Source organism: Eptatretus burgeri, chromosome 8 (assembly GCF_056783735.1).
Source record: "Eptatretus burgeri isolate ZD-2024b chromosome 8, Ebu_testis_v1, whole genome shotgun sequence".
NCBI lineage: Eukaryota > Metazoa > Chordata > Myxini > Myxiniformes > Myxinidae > Eptatretus > Eptatretus burgeri.
Genome location: NC_140968.1, coordinates 77908645 through 77934232, shown reverse-complemented (window position 1 = coordinate 77934232; position 25588 = coordinate 77908645). Strand labels below are relative to the sequence as shown.

At 43.5% G+C, this 25588-nt stretch overlaps 1 protein-coding gene across 5 annotated transcripts in view; it reads right to left on the bottom strand.

The window, feature by feature from the left end:
* Window positions 1–24236, bottom strand: part of LOC147022106 (monocyte to macrophage differentiation factor 2-like) — a 46683-nt gene extending 22447 nt beyond the window's left edge. Inside the window, exons 1-4 of one of the 5 annotated variants that reach the window (XM_085892703.1) lie at window positions 23710–24236; window positions 23403–23484; window positions 21963–22123; window positions 14607–14681 (exon numbers count right to left, since the gene is read on the bottom strand). In XM_085892703.1, the coding sequence (XP_085748829.1) occupies window positions 14607–14681; window positions 21963–22123; window positions 23403–23484; window positions 23710–24149 (758 nt within the window). In that variant the 5' untranslated portion in view covers window positions 24150–24236. Of the gene's footprint in view, window positions 1–14606; window positions 14682–21962; window positions 22124–23180; window positions 23326–23402; window positions 23485–23709 lie in introns of those variants that run through there. The other 4 variants (XM_085892701.1, XM_085892700.1, XM_085892702.1 and 1 more) reach the window with 4 other exon arrangements.
* Between the last annotated feature and the right edge of the window lie 1352 nt (window positions 24237–25588).

The following is a 25588-nucleotide window of genomic DNA, read 5'->3' as shown; positions in this document are numbered from 1 at the left end:
GTACGGCCGCGGTATCCTCGCCGCAGAGCAAATGTGACTGAGGCCTAAAGTATCGATCGACACACGACAGATGCTTTCACGAGGACTTCCACCGACGAACTGAATAAACAAAGCGTGAAGATGCGGCGCGAACAGGTGGGGGAGACACGTGAACAAACATGAACGCTACGTTGTGTTCGGTTTTTTTAAATGTATTGTGTTTTTAGGGCAAAATTTTCTCGAAAAAATTGTTCGGATTCCAATTTGTTCAAACAATGGGGCGTGCGGATTCTGGGGGCACCACGGTATATTATAGTTATAGTATATTCAGTTATATATATACTGTTGTATTTTTATTTCAGTAAAAAAAGAACTGGTATATATACTCACTCGTTACCGTCCGTCTGGCCGCACATTCGCCTTAGGGCCCCCCTGCGGTCCCCCTGCGGTCCCCCTGTGGTCGCCTTGCGGGCACCTTGCGTCTGCCTTGAAAATTATATGGCCACCGCAGCGACGCCCTAAGGTCACCGTGCGACATCAAATCAAAGACCGTACGGCAACCCCACGTTTTCAGTCTCCACGATTTCTAAATATGCCGTGCGGCTACCCGAAAAATAAAAACGTATATGACTGCTACATTGTGTGACCGTTGAAATACTGCGGCCGCCGTATAATTGCTGGTGGCCACAGATTTTGGAGACCCCACGGCCGCCGTGGCAAATGTGACCTCGGCCTAACTCGTGTCCCTCGTCATCCCTTAAACTAGTGCACGTTCCATTTAACTCAACTGCTAAGCTACGTCCCCACTACGCATCCATTTCCGTCCATGTCTCCTAAATCCATTCTAAATCTAAATCTACTTTCCCACTAACTAGTCCACAGGCCCCATGGAGGATGACTCATGCCCCACGAGGCCGGTCTAACCAGCTAAACCCATCCCACTAACTAATGCTCCTATGCCCAAACACCGGGCTGTGTACTTGGAGTGAGACGTTTTTTTTATATATATTTTTGCACCACCAAGGTGGCGGTCTTCGACTCGCTCATCCCTTCCATCGGACGGGATTCCCCACGCGAGCCAACGTGTGCAGCTCACCCGCAACTCGCACTGGGAAATCCCCGGTGACGTCACTCGCACACGGAACCTGCGCGGCTTGCTGTGCAGGCCCGCCCGAGCGTGTTGTCCCGGGGGCTCGCTCCGCGCGTTTTGCGAACGGAACATGCGGCGCCCAGCACGTGATGCCTCACACACGCGCTCGCATGGGGACCCCTGTTTGCCGAATTCAAACAACACTCGCTGCCATTTTAGCCGTCCACACGGCTGACTCGTGTCCGACGTGGAACGTTTCCCGGCAGGATCGCAAAGACGCGCGTGTGCGGGCCGTGCGCGAAACGCATCATGGACCTCGTACTTGCTGTCGCACAAACCCAGCGCGGTTGCAAAACGAACCCTTTGCGGCCTATTTAGCTCGCTACTCGTGTCTCTTGTCTGGATCGGTCCGTGTTCCATTTTCATGCACGCACTCACGCATGCCATTTTACTCACACCATACTCACCTTCTGGCACACATTTCAGCACACACTCCGGGAAAATCACCCTGTAGTTAGGGTGCCAGAGCCCAGAAACTTGGAGAGGGGTAGTCATGAAAGAACATACTTTTGTCCTAGATGTTTTTTTGTAGATTGGACCTTGGCGCACATGACTGGGGTGGCCTGCTCGGCCAACTCTCTTGCGAAAGTGCTCATCTGGCTCGATTTATCATGTGTCACCATGACGAAATTCAGCCCAAAAGTTAGGGGTAAGGAAAATGGAATTCATTATTTGAACATGTTCCTATTGTTGTTTACCAACATTTTAGGTATCAGAAGAAAGGGTTTGGGCTGGGCTCCAATTTGGTCGGAGAAACATTTTGATGGGGTCACTGAGTGCAGGTTGAGGGGTCAAAAGGTCACGCTCAGAAGGGTCAGGTGAAAATCTAGGGGCCGTGGGTATAAATGGAACTGCTGTACCCAAACCAATAAATATAAATGAATGACACAAACACAAATTTAAGAGTACTATATCATAAAGTTTTCGATAATCATGCCATGTTAGGTGGATACAGAGAATTTGAGAATTAACCCCTTTATGTCTATGAGCAGAATTGCAAAAATGGCAAAAGTCGGATTTTTCTCATAAAAGTTATTATTCGCTAATTACTTGACCAAAACATGACTAGACATTATCAGGAGGTATAAATTGACCAATTTCAACCTATTTACCTCTTAAGTTGCATATATTAACCCCTTCTGGATGTTTCATATTAACCCTTTGGGTACATTTACTAGTTTCTACCTCCTTGCTTTAGAGTAATGAAAAAATTCAACCCAAGCCCTTGGCAGTACATAACACTGAAAGCTGTTTAGACATGGGGTTTAATAGACTTGTGAACCAGCTTGTGAACTAGCTATTTTAGCTACGACGTCTGAGCTGTCCACCCTACAAATGCCAGTCAGGTACACTCATTCACATTATCAGTATTTTCTGTAAAATTCAACACATTTTCAGTATTATTTTCAATATCGGTATACACCATTGTACACCTTTCCCAACCAGTACTCAAAGACAATTATTGAAAGAATGGGATACCATTTATAGTAACACTAATTCAATCAGTTTTGGCTAAAATCAGTAAACATACTGATGAGAGTACATGTACAATGTATTAATTAGGTTGACTGATCAGCTGATGTCAATGATGATGACTGATGATGAATCATGGATCTAGAGCAATATGTTCATGTTCATAGAATATCTTCATTCTTCTCTTCCATAAGCGTGCACATCAGTGGATCCCCACAGCAGTTACAAGCCATGGTGCACGACACTTTGGCCTTTCGGCAAGGGCAATGTGATCTGCATTTGTCTTTGTGGCATTTGCATCTTGTTGAGAGAAGGCCTGGTTTGGATGGCTTTATCATTAGAGTAGCCAGCAGGTATCCTTTCTTGGTATTCCTCCCAAAGTCTGTAGGATCCAGCAGCAACGGATTTGCCAGTGTGGCACGTTTCCAAAGTAACATTTGGTACAGAGCCCTCATGATGTGAAATTGAAATGCGTCGCTGGTCGGTGGCAATGATCGGAGGTCAGATTTCTTTGTTTGAAACAGATGACATCATAGCTCATCGATAGATCCAGAGAAGTCCTTTTTCTCATATAGTGCGTAGATGTATTTCTGTGCAGACTCTGATATGGCTTCTGATATTTCAATATGCTCATGCTCATCAGGAATTCCATACTGTGCAACTGGCTCAAGGATCTTTCCACAGTCCAATGCCACTTTCAATGCACGTTTTTTTCCACAATGGAAAATGTAGCTGACGACATTGTCACAGCCGGTGATTGCATATGCCGAGAGTAAAGACGAACTTATGGTATTTTGTATAATTGCTTGTCAGAAATCTGGAAATAACATGGCATGGAATGAAGACGTTCTGCTTCTGCATCCAGAGTTCCTCTGTCACCATTTTTCTCATCAGGCTCATCATCTTCTTCATTAAGATATTCCCATTCTTCAAGCTTGTCTTTGAGCTGTTTCACTTCAGACAAAACAGTTGACAGGGATAAACTAGAAGAACACACCAACCATGAGGTGCCCACCAGGGGAACAATGATGATCTTGTCCCCAAAATAGTTTTCTAATTGCCTTACCAGTTGGTTTGAACTATACTGTATTGCATGATTAACCTGTCTGTCTGCCAACCCTTGCCTGACCATGTCACGCAATTGAGAAACAAATAATACAGTATTCTCATTCAACAATTTGCCTTCAACTTTTGACACAGTTTCTTTAAATGCATGTTCATACTCATCAACTCTCTGCTCAGAATCAATTGGCTGATCTTGCTCAGTACGACTCGGCCTACTTTTCAACAAATATAATGTCAAGCATGATTTATGACAGCGAAAGTCATTGGCAATTAAGTCTGTACAACGTTCACCATGTCCCTGTATCATGTGAAGCATCGCAAAGTCATCGAACTCTTTTTGCCTTTCTCAATATGGTGTCCTCTCGGTCTTTTGTTGCGTCAAGGATCAGTTTACACTTGCCCTTTCTATCCCTCTCCTTTCCACAGACGAAACATATCTTTGTGAATTCCCGTGTTGAAGATGAAGATCTGCTGACATGAGGTGCACATTGATTTTTGTCCTCCAGTTCATCATTTAATATCTTGGCACGTTTTTTTTGATCCACTGATTTCTTGTTCGTGTACGTATTGCGGCATCTTCAGTGGTATTTCGGCTGTTTCTCAAGAAATGTATCTCTGCAAATGACATCATCTCAGAGACGGTCAGCAATGTCATAATTGCGATGTGTCACTGCATACAACAGCGTGGCGTATCCATTGTCAGTTACTTGCTGCAAAGGGTCCGTAATCGTCTTCTGACATTATGCAGGCAACCAAAGTCAGTTTTGGGAAATGATGGACTCTTCCTTTTTTTCCACAACTGTAGCTCAGTGAGTTCTGCCATTGGTAGACTTTGAATGATCTAACTTGAGGCTGAAAGGCAAAGTGCAATGTGTCACATTTTGGTGAATTCCAATGGGTGTATAGAATATCAAGATTATAATCATAGCCAGTTTTTTTCATTTTTTTTTCAATTCCAAGAGTAGACATTTTTTTTCAGATAAACAAAGAACTGAATGCCTCTGTCCTAATGAGCTTCCGTAGATTTCATGAAAAAACACATGATTCATGAAGCCCAGATGTAGTCTACAATTAGCACAGCAAATCTATGATTACATGACTTCAATTTCTACTTTACATTTCTAGGCCAGCTGCATAATCTCCTTACATGCCTATAGCCTACATGATCAGAGTTTGCAAGGCCCTTGGGTGTTTAGTTATCTTGGCTTCAAGTTCAAAGTAAGAGATGACATGCTTGAAGGCCCAACATCCCTAATCTGTGCATCTAACTCAAGATTCTGATCATCTAACTCAAGATTCATGGTGTTTGTATTGTTAAACTAATTACCTAAAACTTCCTCTATTATTATGTATCATCAGTTCAATATCATTTTGATGATGTTATTGGATATTGACCATTTTTACAGCCATTTTCCCTGCTGTGCAGGGGTTGGGCGTTTATTTGAGGCAATGTTTTATGGCCGGATGCCCTTCCTGACACCAACCCTGGTCGCCTCTTACGACACACAGGGATATGGTACACCTATTCTAACCGGGGCATACACCGGGACCAGTAGACTGGTTCGCCGACCTCGGAAGGATGACAGGCTGAGTCAACCCCCTGGTGTTAATTCAGCAGCCAACGGGGCTTGAACTCAGGACCCAGGGATCCCAAGCCACCACCCTAACCACTAAGCCAACACCAGGCTTTATGTTATTGGATATGATGGATTAAAATCCTTCTGAATTTTCCTGTTGCATGGCTGAAGGTCATGAGGAGATCAATTTTACACCTCCAATTAATGAAGAGCTCTTTGTTTTAAAAAGTATGGTGTCTCATTGGGACAGCAAATTCTCACTTGGGTTAAAATGATATTGTAGGCATACAACTTACCTTTAGCCAAAGTAAATGGTAAAATAAAATAGGTTGAAATTGATCAATTGATACCTTCTGACAATGTCTAGTCATGTTTTGGTCAAGTAATTAGCGAATAATAACTTTTATGAGAAAAAGCCGACTTTTGCCATTTTTGCGATTCTGCTCATCTATCTATAATTCCAGCAATCTGTGTGTGTGTGTGTGTGTTTGTGTGTTTGTGTGTGTGTGTGTGTGTGTGTGTGTGTGTGTGTGTGTGTGTGTGTGTGTGTGTGTGTGTGTGTGTGTGTGTGTGTGTGTGTGTGTGTGTGTGTGTGTGTGTGACCGCTGTTTCTCGACAACCTCTGGTCCGATCTAATTGAAACTTGCCAGGTATATTGCTGGGGACCTGAGGATGTGCCTTTTCAAGGTTTGATATTAATCGGACAAGTGCTTCCCAAGTTATGGCCATTTATTTACCAAACCAATGACAAGACACGTTGTTGCGTGGGCGTGGCCGATGGGGAAGGGAAGCTCAGCCGCGTTTCCCATTACGGGTTACAACGTACGGGCTTCCGGAGAGTGATGACTTCGTGTATTCAAATAATTTCTCGATTTCTTATGCGCATTTATAGATAAACACAATGGCCCAAGTTATGATCGTTTTCATATTGGACGGTGTATAAATTTCGGGAACATCAGAGTGCTGGTATGCTCCAAACCAGGAAGTAAATTTTTTCTCTCTCTTCTCTTCTCTTTGTTTTTCCTTGCCATGACATTGCGAAAAGGTAAAATACGTTGGCCCTAATTGAATAATTGGGTATTAAAAATAAATTGCGAATAATCGTCACTGCGAATAATATCGAACTTCTGGGTCACGCACGTTCGGGCACGTGAGAGCGAAGAAACGGCCTGTGTGGTTTATTTATTTATTTATTTATTTATTTTTTTACGGGCACGTACTAGTAAACATAAAGGGGTTAATTCTCAAATTCTCTGCATCCACCTCACATGGCTGGATTATCAAAAACTTTGTTATATAGTACTCTTAAATTTGTGTTTGTGTCATTCATTTATATTTATTGGTTTGGGTACAGCAGTTCCATTTATACCCACGGCCCCTAGATTTTCACCTGACCCTTCCGAGCGTGACCTTTTGACCCCTCAACTTGCACTCAGTGACCCCATCAAAATGTTTCTCCTACTAAATTGTAGCCCAGCCCAAACCCTTTCTTCTGATACCTAAAATGTTGGTAAACAACAATAGGAACATGTTCAAATAATGAATTCCATTTCCCCTACTCCTAATTTTTGGGCCGAATTTCGTCATGGTGACACATGATAAATCGAGCCAGATGAGCACTTTCGCAGGAGAGTTGGCCGAGCAGGCCACCCCAGTCATGTGCGCCAAGGTCCAATCTACCAAAAAACATCTAGGACAAAAGTATGTTCTTTCATGACTACCTCAATCTCTTTTTAAGCACATTTCTGCACCTTGGCACCCTGACTACTGGGGGTGGGAGTCCGCACAAGGGATCCCGAAGCCTCTACTACCCCCAAACTCTGCATGGACCTGTTTGCATCACTCACCCACTCAACCTCGTTCAGCCCGACCGGACCTACCTGGTCGCAGTCCACTTCGAGGGAGCCTACCATCTCCCTCTGTTCCTGAAGGAGGCTATCCTGATGCTCGCACCGGGTCCCAATACATTCCCCATACTCAACCTCATTGTCCCCTCCTATAAACTCTGTGTGTGTGCTCGTTTTTAACTTTATTCAATTCGTCCCCCTCTATTTCTTCCATCTCCGTCACTTTGGTTATATTATTACTTCCGTTAATTCCTGGCTCTTCGTCTCTGTTAATTTCTCCGTCTCCATCACCTCCTTTGGTTCTTCCGTCGTCCCCTTGTGTCCGAGTTTTTTAGTTTCCCTGATTAATTGTCGTGGCGTTGCTCGTCCCCTCGACCTTACCTGTATCCATCGCGGGCCGACAAACCTTCACACTCCTCCTCGACTTGGTCGTTTCCCCACGTGCAGGTGCCATTATGCCTTTCACCTCGTCCAAGCTCGCCTGCAGGCTTAACCCCATGCCCTGCATTTCCCCTCGCTGTGTTCGCATATCACCCCTCAGTACCTGCGTGTTCGCCTCCATTTTGTTTCCCATCGCATCCATTTTGTTATCCATCCGTTGCGCATTCACATTCATTTCCTTTACATTTTGCGCACTCGCATCCATTTTGCTTTGCATTCCCTGCATTTCTTCTTTCATTATCCCTCTTATCACCTCCAGGAACTGGCCCATGTCAAGCGGACTTGGCGCAGCCGATCCACCATGATGGTGTGTGGAACCGGCAGAAGTCGGGGGGGGGGGCGGGGGATTATACGCAGCCGCCCTCACGCCCATTGCTACCTCTGAGTTTGGTTGTGGGGGCACATCTTGCATGGGGGTGTCCTGCACCATAGATTCCTATAAACCCACCATTATCTCTACACCCACCTGCTTCAGCTCATCTTGGCTTGCCATGTTGCGTATGAGAAATAAATTTCACTCGCTCGCAATTCAGGGGAACGGGGGTGGGTGGGGGGGGGGGGGTTTGCTCCCTACACCTCTAAACCGAATCCCGTGAATTTCTCTACGGAGGCAGAGGGGTTCGAAACCCGCTCCTGACAGCAATTGTTGTGGGGCCGGGTCTCGGTGGCGAGCACGACCGCTAGGGGGAGCAGTAGAGTTGACTCCACCGAACAGCCGGAATTTAGGTCGTACCTTTCAGATAAATCCGAAAGGTCACGGGTCCCTTATCGGACCGAAGATCGCCAATGGGTCGACCACTTGGGATAGGGTCAATTGCCAATTTCAACATACCTCAATACCCATGCAGTCTAACTACTGGGGAACCACACCCTCGGCCGACTCTGTCCGATCCGAGTCGCAGGTAACGGCTCGGATCCGGCGTCACCGAGCGGAGTTACCAGAGCCGCGCTGGACCAAATGAACAATTTGCCGCTTTGCTATTTTCGAACACGCACCATGCTAAGCCAATGAAAGAAACACAGAAACGAGCTGGTACATTCAACAAAAAGGGGAATTTATTAACAGCAATAATTGGGGAACGAGGGGGGCACGTAAGGGCAGAGTTATCCGAATATAGCAAGGCAAATAATGTACAAGGAACACAGGCACTTAAAAGTTTCTACTTATCAGACGGGGCCCACGGACACACACACACACACACACACACACACACACACACACACACACACACACACACACACACACACACACACATACCCAGAAATGGACCCCGTCGGGTCTTCATTGAAGGCCTCCAGCTCAAGGAAAGGTGAGCTGGAGACCAGAGCTTGGACCTGTCCACCTCGTGCGGTCTTCGACGTTCTGGCTGGGCGGGACCCGAACCCGCAACAATGATGCCACTCCAAGCGCCAGGGACGGAGGGTGAAGGACGGACGCCAACCAGCACCAGGGCGGACAAGGCAGCGATCGGATCACGCCGATCAATTATTCACTCCCCGTCCAGGGGGAAGGGGACTCATCTTGTAACCCCCCCCTTACCGGACGGTTTTGGTGCGCGATCCGCTCGTTGCCCCTGTGATTGGCCAAAAGGGGCGCCAAGTCTGCTGATTGGACCCGGGGGCGTGGCGGGCGTCATGGCAGACCGCCCCTCAAACAGGAAGATGAGTAATATTGTCCTGCGTTGGCTCCCATTGGCCGAACGATGGCAAACTCGCTCGCATCTCTCTGATTGGTTGAGAGAGACGTCAAGTCCTTGATTGAACTCCGTCCACCCTCGAGCGTTATGGCATCAGGATGGAGCGAGGCGAAGGTGTTGTTGTTGTGAAAGCGAAGATGTAAAAGAAAACGCTGACTATCAAAATAACTCTGCAGCGCTCGAACATTTAATCACCCATTAGACACAGGGGATGGATTCTAAGATACACATATACTTAACGAAATAACTGAGCTATAATAACAATACACAATAACTGAATGAAATAACTGAAATAACAACCTGTCTGTTGTGTGCTTATGGCTACCAGATTTGTAACTATATATATATATATATATATATATATATATATATATATATATATATATATATATATATATATATATATATATATATTTTTTTCCAAAAAAGCAATGTTTGTTGTTATGAAGATGATTTGGCTCCTCTGGTGAGATTTTATCTGTTCGGTATGACTATTTTCAGAGAAAAATGCAAATTCCATCAAATAATGAATCTGCAAATGAGGCAATTAGCATATGTGATGTCATAAATGGGTGACCCCTTCCATGGTGATCAATTTGATAATAAAGTTTCTTCTCTATCTTGAAAATTAATGAATATGTGGTCATTTTATGTTAAATAGGTGAATACAGTAATTTTGGGGGTTCCCATGGAAACCATCCTGAAAAACATAACTGTCACCAATTCTGGCAACTACCCCATTACTTTTCGGGCATCCCATATAACTTTAAAAAAAAATTACATGCTGTGAGTTTTTAGACCAGGGGAGTGGTGTTTGACCATATGCCGATTGACCACAGCTCTAATGGTCAATGTTCCAGATTTTCTTAATACCAGAATAAAACCTCGCCTTTTCATGGTAGTTATTTAAAGCATTTATAAATCAGTTTCATCACCCCTGTAATAAATACTACCTCACTGTGGTTTCAAACTGCATTCTCAACTTGTGATGATGATCCTCATCTTACGTGGGTTTTTGTGCATTTTTGGGATCCAGTAAATGAATGGAAATTTATGATGTTTATCTGGAACTAACAGTCTTCTTCCTTTTGAGTGATTTATATGGTGTTGTACCAAGTCTATTTTATTATCGTTACTTATTTTGTAGGTCTTTATGAGTCCAGTCTGTATAAGTCCAAGTCTTCCAAAAGTGTTTGAATGGAGAATGTTTTGCATACAAATGAAACATTATTATTTGCTTTATCATTTGGGATAATAACATATTGTGTTTGAAGCTGTTTTAAATAATGACGTGTCTCCAGATTGTTTAAACTTACCTTATGATTATTGATTCGACTTTTCTTTTCAAATCAACAATTCTCCTTTTTACATGTTTCTCTACCTCCTCCAAGCATAAAGCCATTTATAGTCCAGATAAGGTATTGTTATCACACACCGTGCGTCCGTCCGTCTCGTTTTTCGACTTCTCCGGCCAAACCGCTGGGCCGGTCCAGCTGAATTTTGGCAGCAACGTTTCTCCCATGACTGATAAAAGGAATTGCATAGCTCGTTCCGGTCACATGACTTTAAGTAGGTCAAAATGGCCAACTTAGTAAATTCCTTACAAAATATTCTTCTCCTAATCCACCAGTCAGAATGCTATCAAATTTGGGTTACAACATAATGTCAGGGTAGGGATGTCAAACTGCAGAGGTCATGCCGATCACATGACTGGAAGTCTGACAAAATGGCAGTCCTGCAAATTACTTCCAAAATCTTCTCCTGATCTACCAGTCAGAATGCAACCAAATTTGGATTCCATCATTACGTCAGTGTGGGGACGTTAAATTGCCGAAGTCATTCCGATCACATGACTGGAAGTTTGTCAAAATGGAGGTTGCACAAATTCCTTCCAAAATCTTCTTTTCTCGACCTACCAGTCAGAATGCTACCAAATCTGGGTTGCAACATTAGGCTATGGTGGGGATGTTAATGATACTGTGGAAGTCATGCAGATCATGTAACCAGAAGTGTGTTAAAATGGCCAACTTGGTCAACTTTTGGGAAAATCGCATCAAGTCCTTTAAAAATCTTCTTCTCCAGACCCACCAGTCAGAATGCTACCAAATTTTGGTTACAACATTAGGCCAGGGCACAGATAAACTACAGGTCTAGTGGTCCTATTTTTGTGTTTAGTACTTTAAGTTTATCAGTTTGTTTTCTCATCCATTCCATCAATCCTATCATTATTCCAGTTAATCCTTTTATTTTCTCTATAATTTGGTCCTTTTGTAAGTAATGCACATAATTTTCCAACTTTCACTATTCTGAGATCACCTGTGAAAATGAGTTTACGATGTGGATGTTTAAATATGGAATGTTCACAATTACAATGATGTGTGTTATTCAACCATTCCTCTACATTTATAGATTGCACATTTTCTTTATAGGTGAATATTTTTCCCCTAATTGCATTTCGTAATGTGTGCACAACCCTTGGTGGCTCTCTCTGTTGTATTGTTTCTGGAAGTTTACTCCACACTTCCTTCTGTTGTTGTATTTCCTCTGTATTGATCATTTCCACCCCTTTGTTATCAAACATAATTTTGATGATGTCATTGTCTTTTCTACCTAACCACTCATTTACGATTTGTTTTTGTGTGTCTGTAACTGGACAATTATGTCCATAATTATGTACTTTGTGTCTCTGAGAGTCTTGTGGTAAGGTGCTAAAAACAGAGGTGATTATGTTTTGGCCATTATGTTGTATGTATGTATCATTAATTATTTCACTTAATCCATATGAGAAAGCAGTTCTTCATTCTTCAATTCAGAAGAGTTATCTATGCTTATGCAATTGTGTGATTGTTTTATCTTCCATCACATACATTTTTTTTGGCCATTACTGCTTATGTTTTCTCCAACCTGAACACTGAAGCTCACATTTTTACAGTATCCAAAAGTAAAGTGATGAGTTTGCAGTGAACAACCAGTTGTTTTATCCGGGTTTCTCATGCCGCTCCTGTGTGTATTCATTCTTGCGTTACATCTCTGTATTGTTTCACCAACATATTGCATCGCACATTTGCTACAAGCCAATAAGTAAGCAATGTTTGAGGTTTTACATGTAATTAGTTATTTGGTTTATTTTAACTTGTAAGAAATTGCCGTAACTGTATTATTAATTATATTGTTTGTGGCAAATACAGGACAAGTTTTGCAATTGTAAATCTCCCAGTTATGCACTTTGCTTTCAAATAAGTGTTTCCCATTGGCTAACCGACAATGGCCACCTCCTACAGTCAGGATATCTGAGTTAACTACAGCATTACCTTGTCAAGGAACACAAGTCCTCTGAGGAGAGTTAGTCTCCGTGGAGGTTAGTTCAGCTGGGGCTGCCCTGCTTCATCTTTCCTTTTGTTTAGTTGCATCATTCTCATAGTTTGAAATGTAGTTTTCACAAATACATAAGAATCAAATAAACACATAAGAAACATATATATATATATATATATATATATATATATATATATATATATATATATATATATATATATATATATATATATATACATACATATATATATATATATACATACATATATATATATATATATATATATATATATATATATATATATATATATATATATATATATATATATATATATATATATATACACACACACACACACACACACACACACACACACAAATGAAGACCACAGGGGGAAAACCAGAGATGTCACTTTTTATAAATTTCAGGGTTATTGCACCTGCCAATAGTTGGCAACATAAGGTTTCCTCTCACAATATTACTTTAACAAATAACCAGGGGTGTCACATAATTTATATGGTATAAAGTTTAGCTGTGCAATGAAAAAACAAGTGTTGTCAAAGCTGAACAAGAAGAAACCCAGAGTTGTCAGTACTTTACTCCTGGTTATCTCCCTTTCATTCATGTTAACTGTTCTACCATCATATTCAGAGTTGAGCAACTAAAAAATGAAAGGTTGTAAAGCTTTCACAGCATAAACTCTGAGTACTACAATGGCCTATTTGGTTACATCATGGGCTCCGTAGTTGGTGTATATCGTGGTTCAAGCCTGGTCAAACCTTTATTGTGACTTTTATGGGACCCACGCCATGGATTAATGGTTAGCGCATCTGAGTACCCATCCTCATTCAATGTACCCACCGCCCAATCAACCTGCTTAGGTATATGAGGGAGTCACATGAGGTGACTTCGGCTATCGCGGGGGTGGTTTATCCTTGGTTTCCTCCCAGTTTTCCATCATATTAAGTAGTACGGAGTAAGAAATGGAGAATCCGTCGTCATATAAGCGAAATAACCTTGAGGATGGTGTTGAACACCAATCAAACAAAAAAACAATGACCGTTTAATGTTGAAAAAAATATCTGTGATCACCAAAGTCATGTAATGTATGCTAATAACCAACAAGCATGAATTTGCTACACATCCTGGGTTAAAATTGCATGGCAATTATTAAACAAGGGAATAACCAGTGATGTCAGTTTGCAACATTGATTCGTTCTTTGCTCTTAAATTAAATAACACAGAAGCTTGGCAAATGCTGCATGCTTAATTTGATCGGCCAATGATCACTCTTCCTTTTACTGGAAAAGAAATCTATATGACAGTTATTAAACAGTCCACCAAAGTCTTGAAACTTTGTTTTTCAGTTTCTTCAAAATTGATTTATCCTGACATCTCTGGTTTTCCCCTTGTGGTCTATATATATATATATATATATATATATATATATATATATATATATATATATATATATATATATATATATATATATATATATATATATATATATATATATATATACACAAAACAGGATAGTGGATTTTCCACGCAAAGATAATGACAAATCACATAAACCCATCCAAGTAGCATAAATGATGAGTGAGATTTGAGCATTTTTGCCAATTTACTGCTCATTTTATGGCTTGCCATGAGGATCGCATATGCCTAATTGAACTTGCCTGCTGACAATTCACATACTCGGCTGGTAGGATATCCTACAGGTATGCACACTCACCTCTGAGCTATCGAGGCTGGGTTTGAATCTTGTCTGAGTTACAAACTGTCATCCTGGTGTCTCGTAATCACACGTAATCTGTGTGCCGTCCCTCAGATGGACGTAAAACTGGGTGTCCCGTCCACCAGCATTAATTGGTGGATGTTGAACATCCCAAGGTGTCCTTCACGAAGAGTAGGCGAGCTATCACCAGCACCCTGAAAAAATTACAAATTCCTGCTCTAACCCACAGAGGACACTGCATCAGTGACACAGCTGCACCCCAGCAAATGATGCTACCTACAACCATGTGATGCATACTAAAGAAGAAGAAGAAGTTCACATACCAAGGAGCGTAGGTGCCTGCGATGAAAAAGTAAATTGTAACTCGATCAAACATGTGGAAGCAATGTTCCACAGTCCTGTGGGTAGAAAGTGGGTAGAATGTTTGGCTCAACTGTGATGCCATGAGCATGGCCAAAGCAAAATTCGGAAATTTCAGATCATACCTTTGATTTTCCTGAAAATATTTTATGCAAGGAAAATTGGTGGCATAAGCAGGCAGCCACATGATTTAAGCACCCCAAAATAAGATTTTATTGGACAGTGTTAATTAGAAAAGCTGAATGTTACTGACATGTCATGTATGCAAATATTGTACACCACCCCCTCCCTATTCCATACCAGGTGCTGCACGACGTCATCACCGGGGTTCCTTCGGCACCCCGACGATGCTTGCTGGAAGGGTGTACTCGGTGTTCACTCCGTTTTCTGTCTTTCTTTCTTTCTTTCTTTCTTGTTTGTTTGTTTGTTTGTTTGTCCAGGCAATATCGTAGGCACCTTTTGAGCTAGGAATGTGATATTTGGACATAACAGTGACCAATTGATTTGGCTATAAAGGGTGTTTTTGATTTATTGATTCATCAATTGATCAACTAATTATTCATTTTTCGATTAATCACCTGATTTTCAAAAAGTTACATTTTCAAATGAAACAGTGGTAGTTTAGGTATGCTATTAGCTAACTGATAAAGAAATTAATTATTTTATGATTATTATTTACATATTTAAATTACACAATTAATCTATCAATTATTGCACATCGCTCCCTCCCAATTCCGTCTCTATGTGCAGCACAGCAGCATCACCAGGCACCGTAGGCACCCCGGCAATGTCACACGCACGCTGGAGGATGTTATTTATTTATTTTGCATGGGGGCAGTGTACTTTGAATGTGGCTCTGTGTGTGTGTGTGTGTGTGTGTGTGTGTGTGTGTGTGTGTGTGTGTGTGTGTGTGTGTGTGTGTGTGTGTGTGTCTGTGTGTGTGTGTGTGTGTGTGTATATATATATATATATATATATATATATATATATATATATATATATATATATATTCTGCTCCTGAAATTTGAGGTAGTGCTGTAGTTCGACTTTCACTCAGAGCAGTTGCTTGCAATATATGCAGAAAGTTCAGGATGCTGCTGTAAGGTTGCGGTTGATGAAGCCATCCTACTCTTAGGAAAAGGAAAAACCCATCATACTGCCAAAAACAATAATGAGTAGTAGAGTTGCTATTTCCTCCAGAATAAGAGCAGGGAAGGAAATGTTTATTTTTTTGTATTTGCCATGACAATGGTGAGAGTTTGCTAAGTGAAGAAACCTTCTAGCTCCATTATTTTTATAACTCTTTTGAAACATTAAGCAAAAATACCCATAACTGTGTGTTGGATACCTACATAGGGTGGATATGTGGCAGGCACCCCCAATTGGTCAGAACCCATGAACAAATGCTCGAGTAGCACAACAGTTTACATCCAGTGTAATCATTGCAATGCGACTGATTTGGCAGCACTTAACCTGCCTTTGGAGAAGGACAGACAGAGAGAGATAGAGATGTACAGAGATGGAGGGAAAGAGAAAGATGCAGATAGTGTAAACCATATACCACACGTCCACCAACTAACGGGACACCACTACCCCGACAGCCTCCCAATTTCAGTGAAGAGGTCCGAGTTGGCAAAGCCAACGTCCCTGTCGCCTTACCCCTATGGGAGCCCTGCTGACCCTGCAGCCCCTTATACATGCCCTGCTACTCCTACTTCCCCACTGTTTGCCTTAATGCCCCTGCAGCCTCCAAAGCATGTCTTGCTACCCCCAGCATGTGCCTTGCTGTCCCTGCAGTCCCTTATGAGTACATTGCTGCCCTCACAGCCTGAAACGCATGCCTTGCAGCCAACGCTTGCCTCGCTGCCCCTGATGCATACCTCGCTGACCCTGCAGCCCCCCCCATATGTCTCACTGCCCCCAGCAGCCCCTAACGTGTGCTTCACTGCCCTTGAAACTCCAAACATGTGCCCTGCTGTCTCCGACATGTAACCCGTAGCCACCAACATGTGCTTCACGGCCCTTGCAGCCCTCCAACGCATGCCCCACAGCCCTGAACACGTGCCCCACACCCCACAGTCTTCAACATATTCTCTGCTGCCCCTGCAACCCACAAGACATGAACCACTACCCCCACAGCCCCCAATGTGTTCCATGCTGTCCCCACAGCCTCCAGCATAGATGTGTGTGTGTGTGTGTGTGCGTGCGTGCGTGCGTGCGTGTGTTGTTGGTTGTTATCTCCATATGCTGGTTTCAGAAGATGGAACAGAGTCCTCCCAGGTCTCAAAGTATCCGCCTCCGTTTCCATAAGGGATCACAACCAAGCTGTGAATTTTTCTTGTTCTCAAAGTTTTGTTCCAAGGGCTCTTTTAAGGATCGTCACTGAGCCCCAGACAGCTTCCAACTTTAGTTTGTTTGTAGTAATATTTCCAGGGATGTTTTTAAAGATTTCCTTGAGATTCTTTTTTCTCTTTCCCGTTGCTCCAGTTATCACCAGTATAATTTTGTCACTTTGGCTTCCAAGATCTTTTAGTTTCCTTTTTGAATTTTGAAGTCTTGGTATTTGGTCATTTCCTTAATTTCTGCATTGTTTAGGCTAAAATCTAGGCTTTTCTTTTTTTGTAACTAAGTACTATATCCGGTCTCAATGCTTTGTTTTCTAAGTTCATGCTCGATTGGATCTTCAGGTCGTATGCGAGCATTATTTCTCGTTTTCAATTACGACTTTTGCTTCATGTTTTCATGAGTTTTCTGAAACCGGGATATTGAAATTTTTGCAGATGTGCCAGTGGATTACACTACATACCTTGTTGTGCCTTTGGGTGTACAGCTGTTGCGTTCTGACATGAGTTCTTCACATCCCGAAAAGAGGTGACTCGTACTTTGTTTCTATCTTACAGAACCCACATCTGTCTGATTGACTCAGTCCCACCATTTTCTTTAAGCCATTTGTGTAGTGTCCACCACTGCAAGGGTAGTGGTCTTGGGCATTCCTTGGTCTGCAATGTCCTTGGTCTTGGGCATTTATTGTGATTCGTTCTCCATCGCAGTTGAGCTAACCTCTTCTTAACCATTCCGATTAGCTTTCTTTGTCTATGCCCAATCTGTCAAACTCTTTGTATTTTAATACCTGCTTGCTCTTTTATCGTTCTCCCAGTTGTTGGTGTTTGTCTGTTGATATTTTGTTTCATATTTTTCTTTTGTGTGTTGTGCAATCATTGGGGCTGTATTCATTGCTGTTTCAATTTCATGTGTGACATCTTATGCTCGCACGTGTTTTTCAAATTTTTTTTTTTGCTCGTTGGGTTCGGGATACTTACTCTGGCTTGCTGTCTTCGTGTTTGCCTACAAATTTGATTCAGTAGTCTTGAACTTTTAATCTGCTCACCCAATCCTACGGTTGTCATTCTGTGCCTCTGGTTGAGTTCCATCAGGCTGCTACCTCCTCGTCCTGGCAGTTACATTCTCGGGATGCAATGATTTTTGTCGAACATTTTGTGGTGAGGAATTTCTTTGTTTTGAGATCTAGTGTTTTTATTTGCACTTGTGACCAGTTTATTATTCTGCAGTTGTACTGGAGTACTGTTATTGCTCGTTGGTTGATGGCTTTGATTTTGTTTGTTGGGGATTGCTGTTTGTTCAGAATTTGGCTCGTTCTACACAGGTATTCTTTGGTAACCGTTTGGCACATTTTTTGTGACATTTGGTGGTCCTCTTCTACTCTGATGTATTTATATGATGCCTCGTTTTCTAGTTCCTGTATTGTTGTATTTCGGTTGATTTTCATGCTGTCCGTTTTTGTTGTATGAATGTACACTTGGCACACTTATCGAGGCCAAATTCCATTTGAATGTCGGTGGAGTACCGTTTCACTAATTTCATTTGTTCTGCTAACTTTTCATCATTTGGTGCAAAGACTTAAATCATCCATATATAGTAGATGTGTCACCTTCCCTATCCCTTTGGACACTCTCTTATTGGATATTAGGGTGGTGTGTGTGTATGTGTGTGCCTTTTTATGAATTGTTTTTAATTCAAAGTGACCATTCATATGAAAGTGTTTCTCGCTATCGAGATTGAGTCAGTGGAAACAGGATGGGGTGATGCGACGGAGAAATCCTGTGATATTAATTTCTATGAATCAATCACCGATGAAGAAGTGCAAACTTGCATATTGGAGGATGCCTGACATATCTAAAATATGGTAACATGTGCACAGTGGTGTTTTGGTCTATTTCACAATTGACCAATCTTCATTTACATTTTATTTTTGTTCTTTTGAAAGTCATGTTGGAACTTGTACAGAAATCACATGCAGGAGAAAGATATTAATAGACATGACTGAAGTACTTTGACGTGAACTACAAAGACATTTGTAGAAGATGGACAGACACATATATGCCGACATGGTATGGTGCACATGAACCTGGACTCCACAGACTATGACCGGTTCGAATTGGAACACTCAGGTCAACCTGACTTTCCTGCTTGAAGCATCTTAATACTTGTGTGATTTATTTATTAATTTATTTGAAGCCTGTGCCCGCTTGGCTGCATCGTTTTCTGAGGCACAGCTGTGCCACTGATGCAATCCCCCTTGTTACCAGCATGCTAGTACTCATTTCACCAACCTAAAGTCCCAGTCACTCCTTGACGTTTTAGCCAGCTTATGCGGATTTTTGAAAAATTTGTCTAAAATTCCGGCACACGTCGAATACGTTATGGGTAAGTTTTGGAAACGTTAAGAGCACGCTGAAAAACACTGCCATTCGTCGTAGTACGCTGGCTTTCATCGTTGTACTTTGCAGTTGCCCTCAAATTTTAGCATGCTTGAAATTTTACGACGTATGCCAGCGTATGACTCACAAGTTCCGCTACGCTGGCCATAAGTTGTCGGCACGTTACGCGATCGTTGACACACGTCCACACACGTTACTTGTAAGTTCCTCATAAGTCGAAACACGTCGAGGTAATGATTAGCATACCCAAAACTTATTTCTAATCTATGAGTAACGTGTTGTAGGCACGTTACGCGATCGTTGACACACGTCCACACACGTTACTTGTAAGTTCCTCATAAGTCGAAACACGTCGAGGTAATGATTAGCATACCCAAAACTTATTTCTAACCTATGAGTAACGTGTTGTAGGCACGTTACACGATCGTTGACACACGTCCACACACGTTGCTTGTTCGTTACTCATAAGTCGAAACACGTCAAGGTAATGGTTAGCGTCAGTATTCCAGACTCCCTGGTTTTTTTTTTTTCTTTGTTATGACGGTGATGTTGACACTTTGATTTCTAGTGCGGTTATGATTTAAATTGTTGAGCGGCAGCCTATTAATTATATTATATTATAACCGCACTATAAATCGAAGTGTTAACATCACCGTAATACCGAAGAAAAAAAAAAAACTAGGGAGTCTGAAACACTGACGATAACCATTACCTCGACATGTTTCGACTTATGAGTAACTTACAAGTGACTTTTGTCGACGTGTGCCAATGATCGCAAATTGTGCGTACAACTTATTCCCATCGCATGCGGAACGTGTGAGGCAAACGGCAAGTACGTCATAAAAATTTTAACACGTTTAAAATTTAAAGACGTACTCCACTTACTACGACGTATGATAGCGTACTTTAGCGTTTTATTCACGTATACCAAACTTACCCATACCGTATTCGACGTGCGCCAGCATTTTAGACGCATTTTTCAGAGGTCGGCATACGCTGGCAAGATCGCCAAGGTGTGATTGCGATGTTGACACTTCCATTTCTCCGGCGGTTATGATTTGAATCATTGTGCGGCAGCCGTTTAATAGGCTATGTCACGTCATCGTTGGCGATACGTGCAGCGCGTTATGCCTAAGTTAGACTATCGTTGGGCATAGGTTGTGAAGGCCGACAACAGGCTAAGCATTCGTTGGTATAAGTTATCTATAACACAACGAAACGTTCTGTGTCCATGACTCATATGTTATGCATACGACCAACTCGTTATGAATACGTCCGAATCTTAAAAAAAAAAAAAACATCAAAAGTTCAGTGTAAGCCAGCGTTTTACATACATTTTGATACATTGCCATTGCTGGCTAAAACGTCAAGGTGTGACCGGGCCTTCAGGAGGATGATAGGCTGAGTCAACTTTCCTGGTGTTAATTCAACACCATGACAAGAGGCTTGAACTCAAGACCCTAAGATCTTAAGCCAGCCACCCTAACCGTTAAGCCAACACCAGGCATCCTCTACCCTGTTCTTTCAGATTTTAGTATTTTCTTAAAAATCAATAATAATATTTCTGCAACGCATGTTATTGATTTCCCTTTATAACTGAAGAAGATGGTTCACATAGAACATGCAAACCACTTGGCCAACTTGTTTATAGTGTAGATGCTGCTGCTCAGACAGGAAGTACACCCTAACATAGCAAACAATGCAACCTGATATGAAGGAGTTAAGGGCTGACAGGATAGCCGAGAGGTATATACATTTCTCTCTAAGCTGTCCAGCCTTAGTTTGAATCTTGGCCCAGCTATAAACTGCCATCCTGGTGTTGCACAGACAGGGCGATTCATCAATGTGTATTGTTCCTCGGAAGGACATGAAGCTGTGTGTCCCATCTGCGATCATTAATTGGTAGACGTAAAAGACCCCTATAATGTCGAACACCCTGGCCAAATTTCAAATTCATGCTCCAACCTAAAGGGGGCACTGCATCAACGGCACAGCTTAACCCCCAGCAAATGATACTGCATACAAACGAAGACGAAGAATGAGCATCCAAATAGGCCCAGATCACTTGTTGCAGTGCAGGAAAGAATTTGGAATTTGTTCATGGTGCCGGCGATAGCTCGCCTACTCTTCATAGAGGATACCACGGGATGTTCAACATCCACTAACTAATGCTAGCAGACGGGATACCCAGCTTAATGTCCATCCGAGTGACTGAACTCACATTGATGCCTCAACCTCCGTGTGAAAAGGATAACAGTTTATAGCTGGGCCGAGATTGATACCCAGACTAGACAGTTTGGAGGTGTGAGTGTGCGCACTGGCATAGCGAGTGAGGGGAGGGGGGGCGGCACTTTTCCTCGATATGCCACCAAGTGTGCGTACCTTGATGCTATTCTGCCAGCCAGGGCAACATACTGTGGAACAGAACAGATCAAATGACATTTTTACGATATTTTATTGAGACTACTTACAGCTTATCATCGCTCGAGTTGAGAACATTATGATCTTACCCGTGTAATGTTGATACAGATTAAAAAGAGAACGGAGGTAATTGAATGATTGAAAGAATGAATTTGTTACCTGAGATGGCTCTTTTTCCACGAGATTGTATGGAAGGCCGTGGAGACTGTGAAGAGCGCGCACAGCGCCGCTCCGTACACCCACGCCATGAGCCGCTGCCACCCATCGCCAGCCTGCCAGTGGAGCGCTGCACCACCCAGCGCGCTTGGCATGATCCATAACTGTGGACACGGGCGAGGACGACAAGTGAGCTCGACTTGAGATGACAACACATCACGGGGCTCCCTTACCGGCCCTGTCTGAACAACCCAGCTGAAGGAATCCTGGGACACTCCGTGCGTCTCACAGAATAATCAAGTCACAAACCGAGCCATGAGGACGGAGGGTTCAGGGAATGAGATGACAACCTGTCACGTACCGAGTGTCCCACGTTACAGTCTGGTGTCGATGTCCATTGAGTAGACCCATTTGTTTGAAGTGTAGTTGCTCCGTATAGTGTCTCTCTCTCTCTCTCTCTCTCTCTCTCTCTCTCTCTCTGTGTGTCTCTCTCTCTCTCTCTCTCTCTCTCTCTCTCTCTCTCTCTCTCTCTCTCTCTCTCTCTCTCTCTCTCTCTCTCTCTCTCTCTCTCTCTCTCTGTGTGTCTCTCTCTCTCTCTCTCTCTCTCTCTCTCTCTCTCTCTCTCTCTCTCTCTCTCTCTCTCTCTCTCTCTCTCTCTCTCCGCCTCTCTCTCTCTCTCTCTCTCTCTCTCTCTCCCCCTCTCTCTCTCTCTCTCTGTGTGTCTCTCTCTCTCTCTCTCTCTCTGTGTGTCTCTCTTTCTCTGTGTCTGTCTCTCTCTCTCTCTCTCTCCTCTCTCTCTCTCTCTCTCTCTCTCTCTCTCTCTCTCTCTCTCTCTCTCTCTCTCTCTCTCTCTCTCTCTCTCTCTCTCTCTCTCTCTCTCTCTCTCTCTCTCTCTCTCTCTCTCTCTCTCTCTCTCTCTCTCTCTCTCTCTATCGAGTGCAGCCTGTGGCTGCTGGTTGCATCATTGGTTGGGACGCAGCTATACCGCTGATGCAGTATCCCCTTACCAGTACACCGGTGCTCATTTTGCTGACCTCGGAAGAATGACAGGCTGAGTAAACCTCCTGGTGTATTTTTTATTCAGCGGCTCAACGGGGCTTGAACTCAGGACCCTAGGATCCCAAGCCGTCACCCCAACCACCCTAACCATTAAGGCAACACCAGGCTTCTCGGTATAGTTGATTAAGACTTAGTACTGCATCATGTTCAGCCTCCACTTACCTCAGGCATTTACACACAATTTTGCTCTGAACCTCGGAAGCTTGCTTTGATCCTAAAGGGAAACCTCATTATGGGATATTAAATACTACAATTATGAGCTCCTGTCGAGAGCCCTTGGCTATTAGCTCAGAATTCCTACAATGTCTTGGATCTCCAAGTAGTCAGACCCAGCCGTCACCATGGCTACCGCCACCCCCATCACCCCCCCCCCCCCAAACTGACCGCGTGCGTGGCGCAGTTCGCCGCGTGCTCGTAGTGCGTCGGTTCGTAGCGCCGATGCGCAAGGGGCCGGTGATTCATGAACCTACGGAGGAGGAGGAGGAGGAGGAGGAGGAGGGGGGATCGGAGTAAAAAGCATTTGGATGAGAACAGAGAACGACGTGAGAAGAATGAACAAATATCCCGGTTAGAAAGAGCGGCCAAATGAACCTGAAAGGGATGATTTGATTCGATTTGATTCGATAGCTATAAGGAGAGACAGACGAGCAAAGACAAAAAGCATGTTGTCCCGTCCTGGTGCCGCCCTTACCGATCCCACCTGACGAGGCCGGCATGGCGTTGGGTACCTTCACATCCCCCACGGCCCATGGACGGACCGGCAACGCCGTGATGTGAGGGTTTAGGAATCCCGAGGAGGGAGGAAGAGGAACAGACGATAGGGAGAGAGGAAGAGAGCTTGGAGAATGGAGGAGGGGAGGAGCTGCGAGAGGGACAGGGCGGAATATGAGATGTACGGACGAGGTCCAAAGAGGAGCGGTCAGGAGAGCAGGGAGGGGGTTTGAAGAGGAAAAGATACAAAAGAGGAAAGGTGGAAGATGTGCGGAAACATGTGATCGTTTGTTGTTGTGAGGAATGAATCGAGAGGGGATCGTATGAGGAGGGTGTGGAATATGACTGAGTTAGGGCGAAGGAGGAGGACGTGTGGACAAGATGAAGGTGCTCGAAGAAAGGGGACTGCATACCGGTCATGTTAATGGAGGGATGGATCTACAAACAATAGGGTAGTTTTACCACGTGGGGTGTAACTTTGGGTCTGCTTTGGGCACCTGTTGCTGAGGCATGAAGTGGGACGGTTTGTTTCACACCTGTGACCCGTCTTCCCCATCTGAACCACGGGTCAGGAAATTAACTGACACTTAAGAGGCCTTCAAGCTTCATCTTGGTGGAGGGCTGCTCTCCCCTCTGGGCTCGCTCCCCCACCTCACACCTTGCTCAGCTTGATGCCATGGAAACCAAGACGTTCAAGATCATTTGAACATCCGGCGATGAAGCCGAGTCTATGGGCCGATCACCTTCACATCGCGGGCAGGTGGTTTTTAAAGCTGACGCAAATCAATGCCGGCTGAGGTGTACATCGTCCAGCGAGAAGACAGATTTTTCTGTCCTGCGGCTTCCGCCCAGACAAAGCCTCAGTTCGATAATACTCTTTGGAGGTCTCTGCACTTTAATGGAAGAAGAAGAAGTAGAAGAAGAAAGCCGATCTTTCTCTCTCCTGCTCTTGCATCCTCCTCTCTTTCGGTGCTTTATCACCCCCCCCCCCAACCCCCACCTGTCTTACCGTTGAATTAATACTATGTGGGTCGACAGCCTGTCATCCTTCTGAGGGTGGCAAAATGAGTACCAGCTTCCTAATAATAGGGGCACTGCATCAGTTGCACAGCCATGCTTCCAGAAAATGATGCAACCAGCAGCAACAGGCTGCGTATGAAACAACAACAACAACAACAACAACCACCACCTCAGATCATTCCCCTTCCAAAACCATGATCTTTTTCTACCCCTTTGAACACTCCCCAAGCACTCCTCTTTCCAGGTTTCCAGTCTTTCCTTCCTGAGTTTGTTTCTGTATCCATCTTTTCCACCCTGGGCGTCCTCCCCTACCCCTGATCCTTCCCCACATCCCTCCAAGTCTTCCTCTATTTTGCCCCCCCCCGCCTTTTTTAAATACTGTTCCTTTTATTCTGTTCTAGCTCCTGGTAGTCCTGATGCGCTCATTGTTGTCACTCCGCCACGAGCCTCGACATTGTAAACAAACAAGCAAACAAAATCTTTCGTGAAGATCATCAATCATCCTAAAGTACTGTTACGAAGCTGGAAACTGTGCGCACTCAACATTCAGGTCCCAAAGTTAGTTATGCCGCCAAGTACGTGTATAGTCAGGACCCCACCCTTTTGTTTAGTGGGAGGATTAAATGTGTGCGTTGTGACGTCTGTAGTTAGGTTTTACATCCAACAAGCCATCTAACAACCAAAAACCATCCCATCTGCATGATCCAACCTGCCCATCACACGCCATCACCACCCGTTGGCTGCTCGTACCTTGACTTGCTGAGAGGGGGGCCCCACGGTTCCAGTCCTCGACTCGTAGTTCTTGTATGGCTTTTTCAGCGTTGACCCTGTTACTCTTC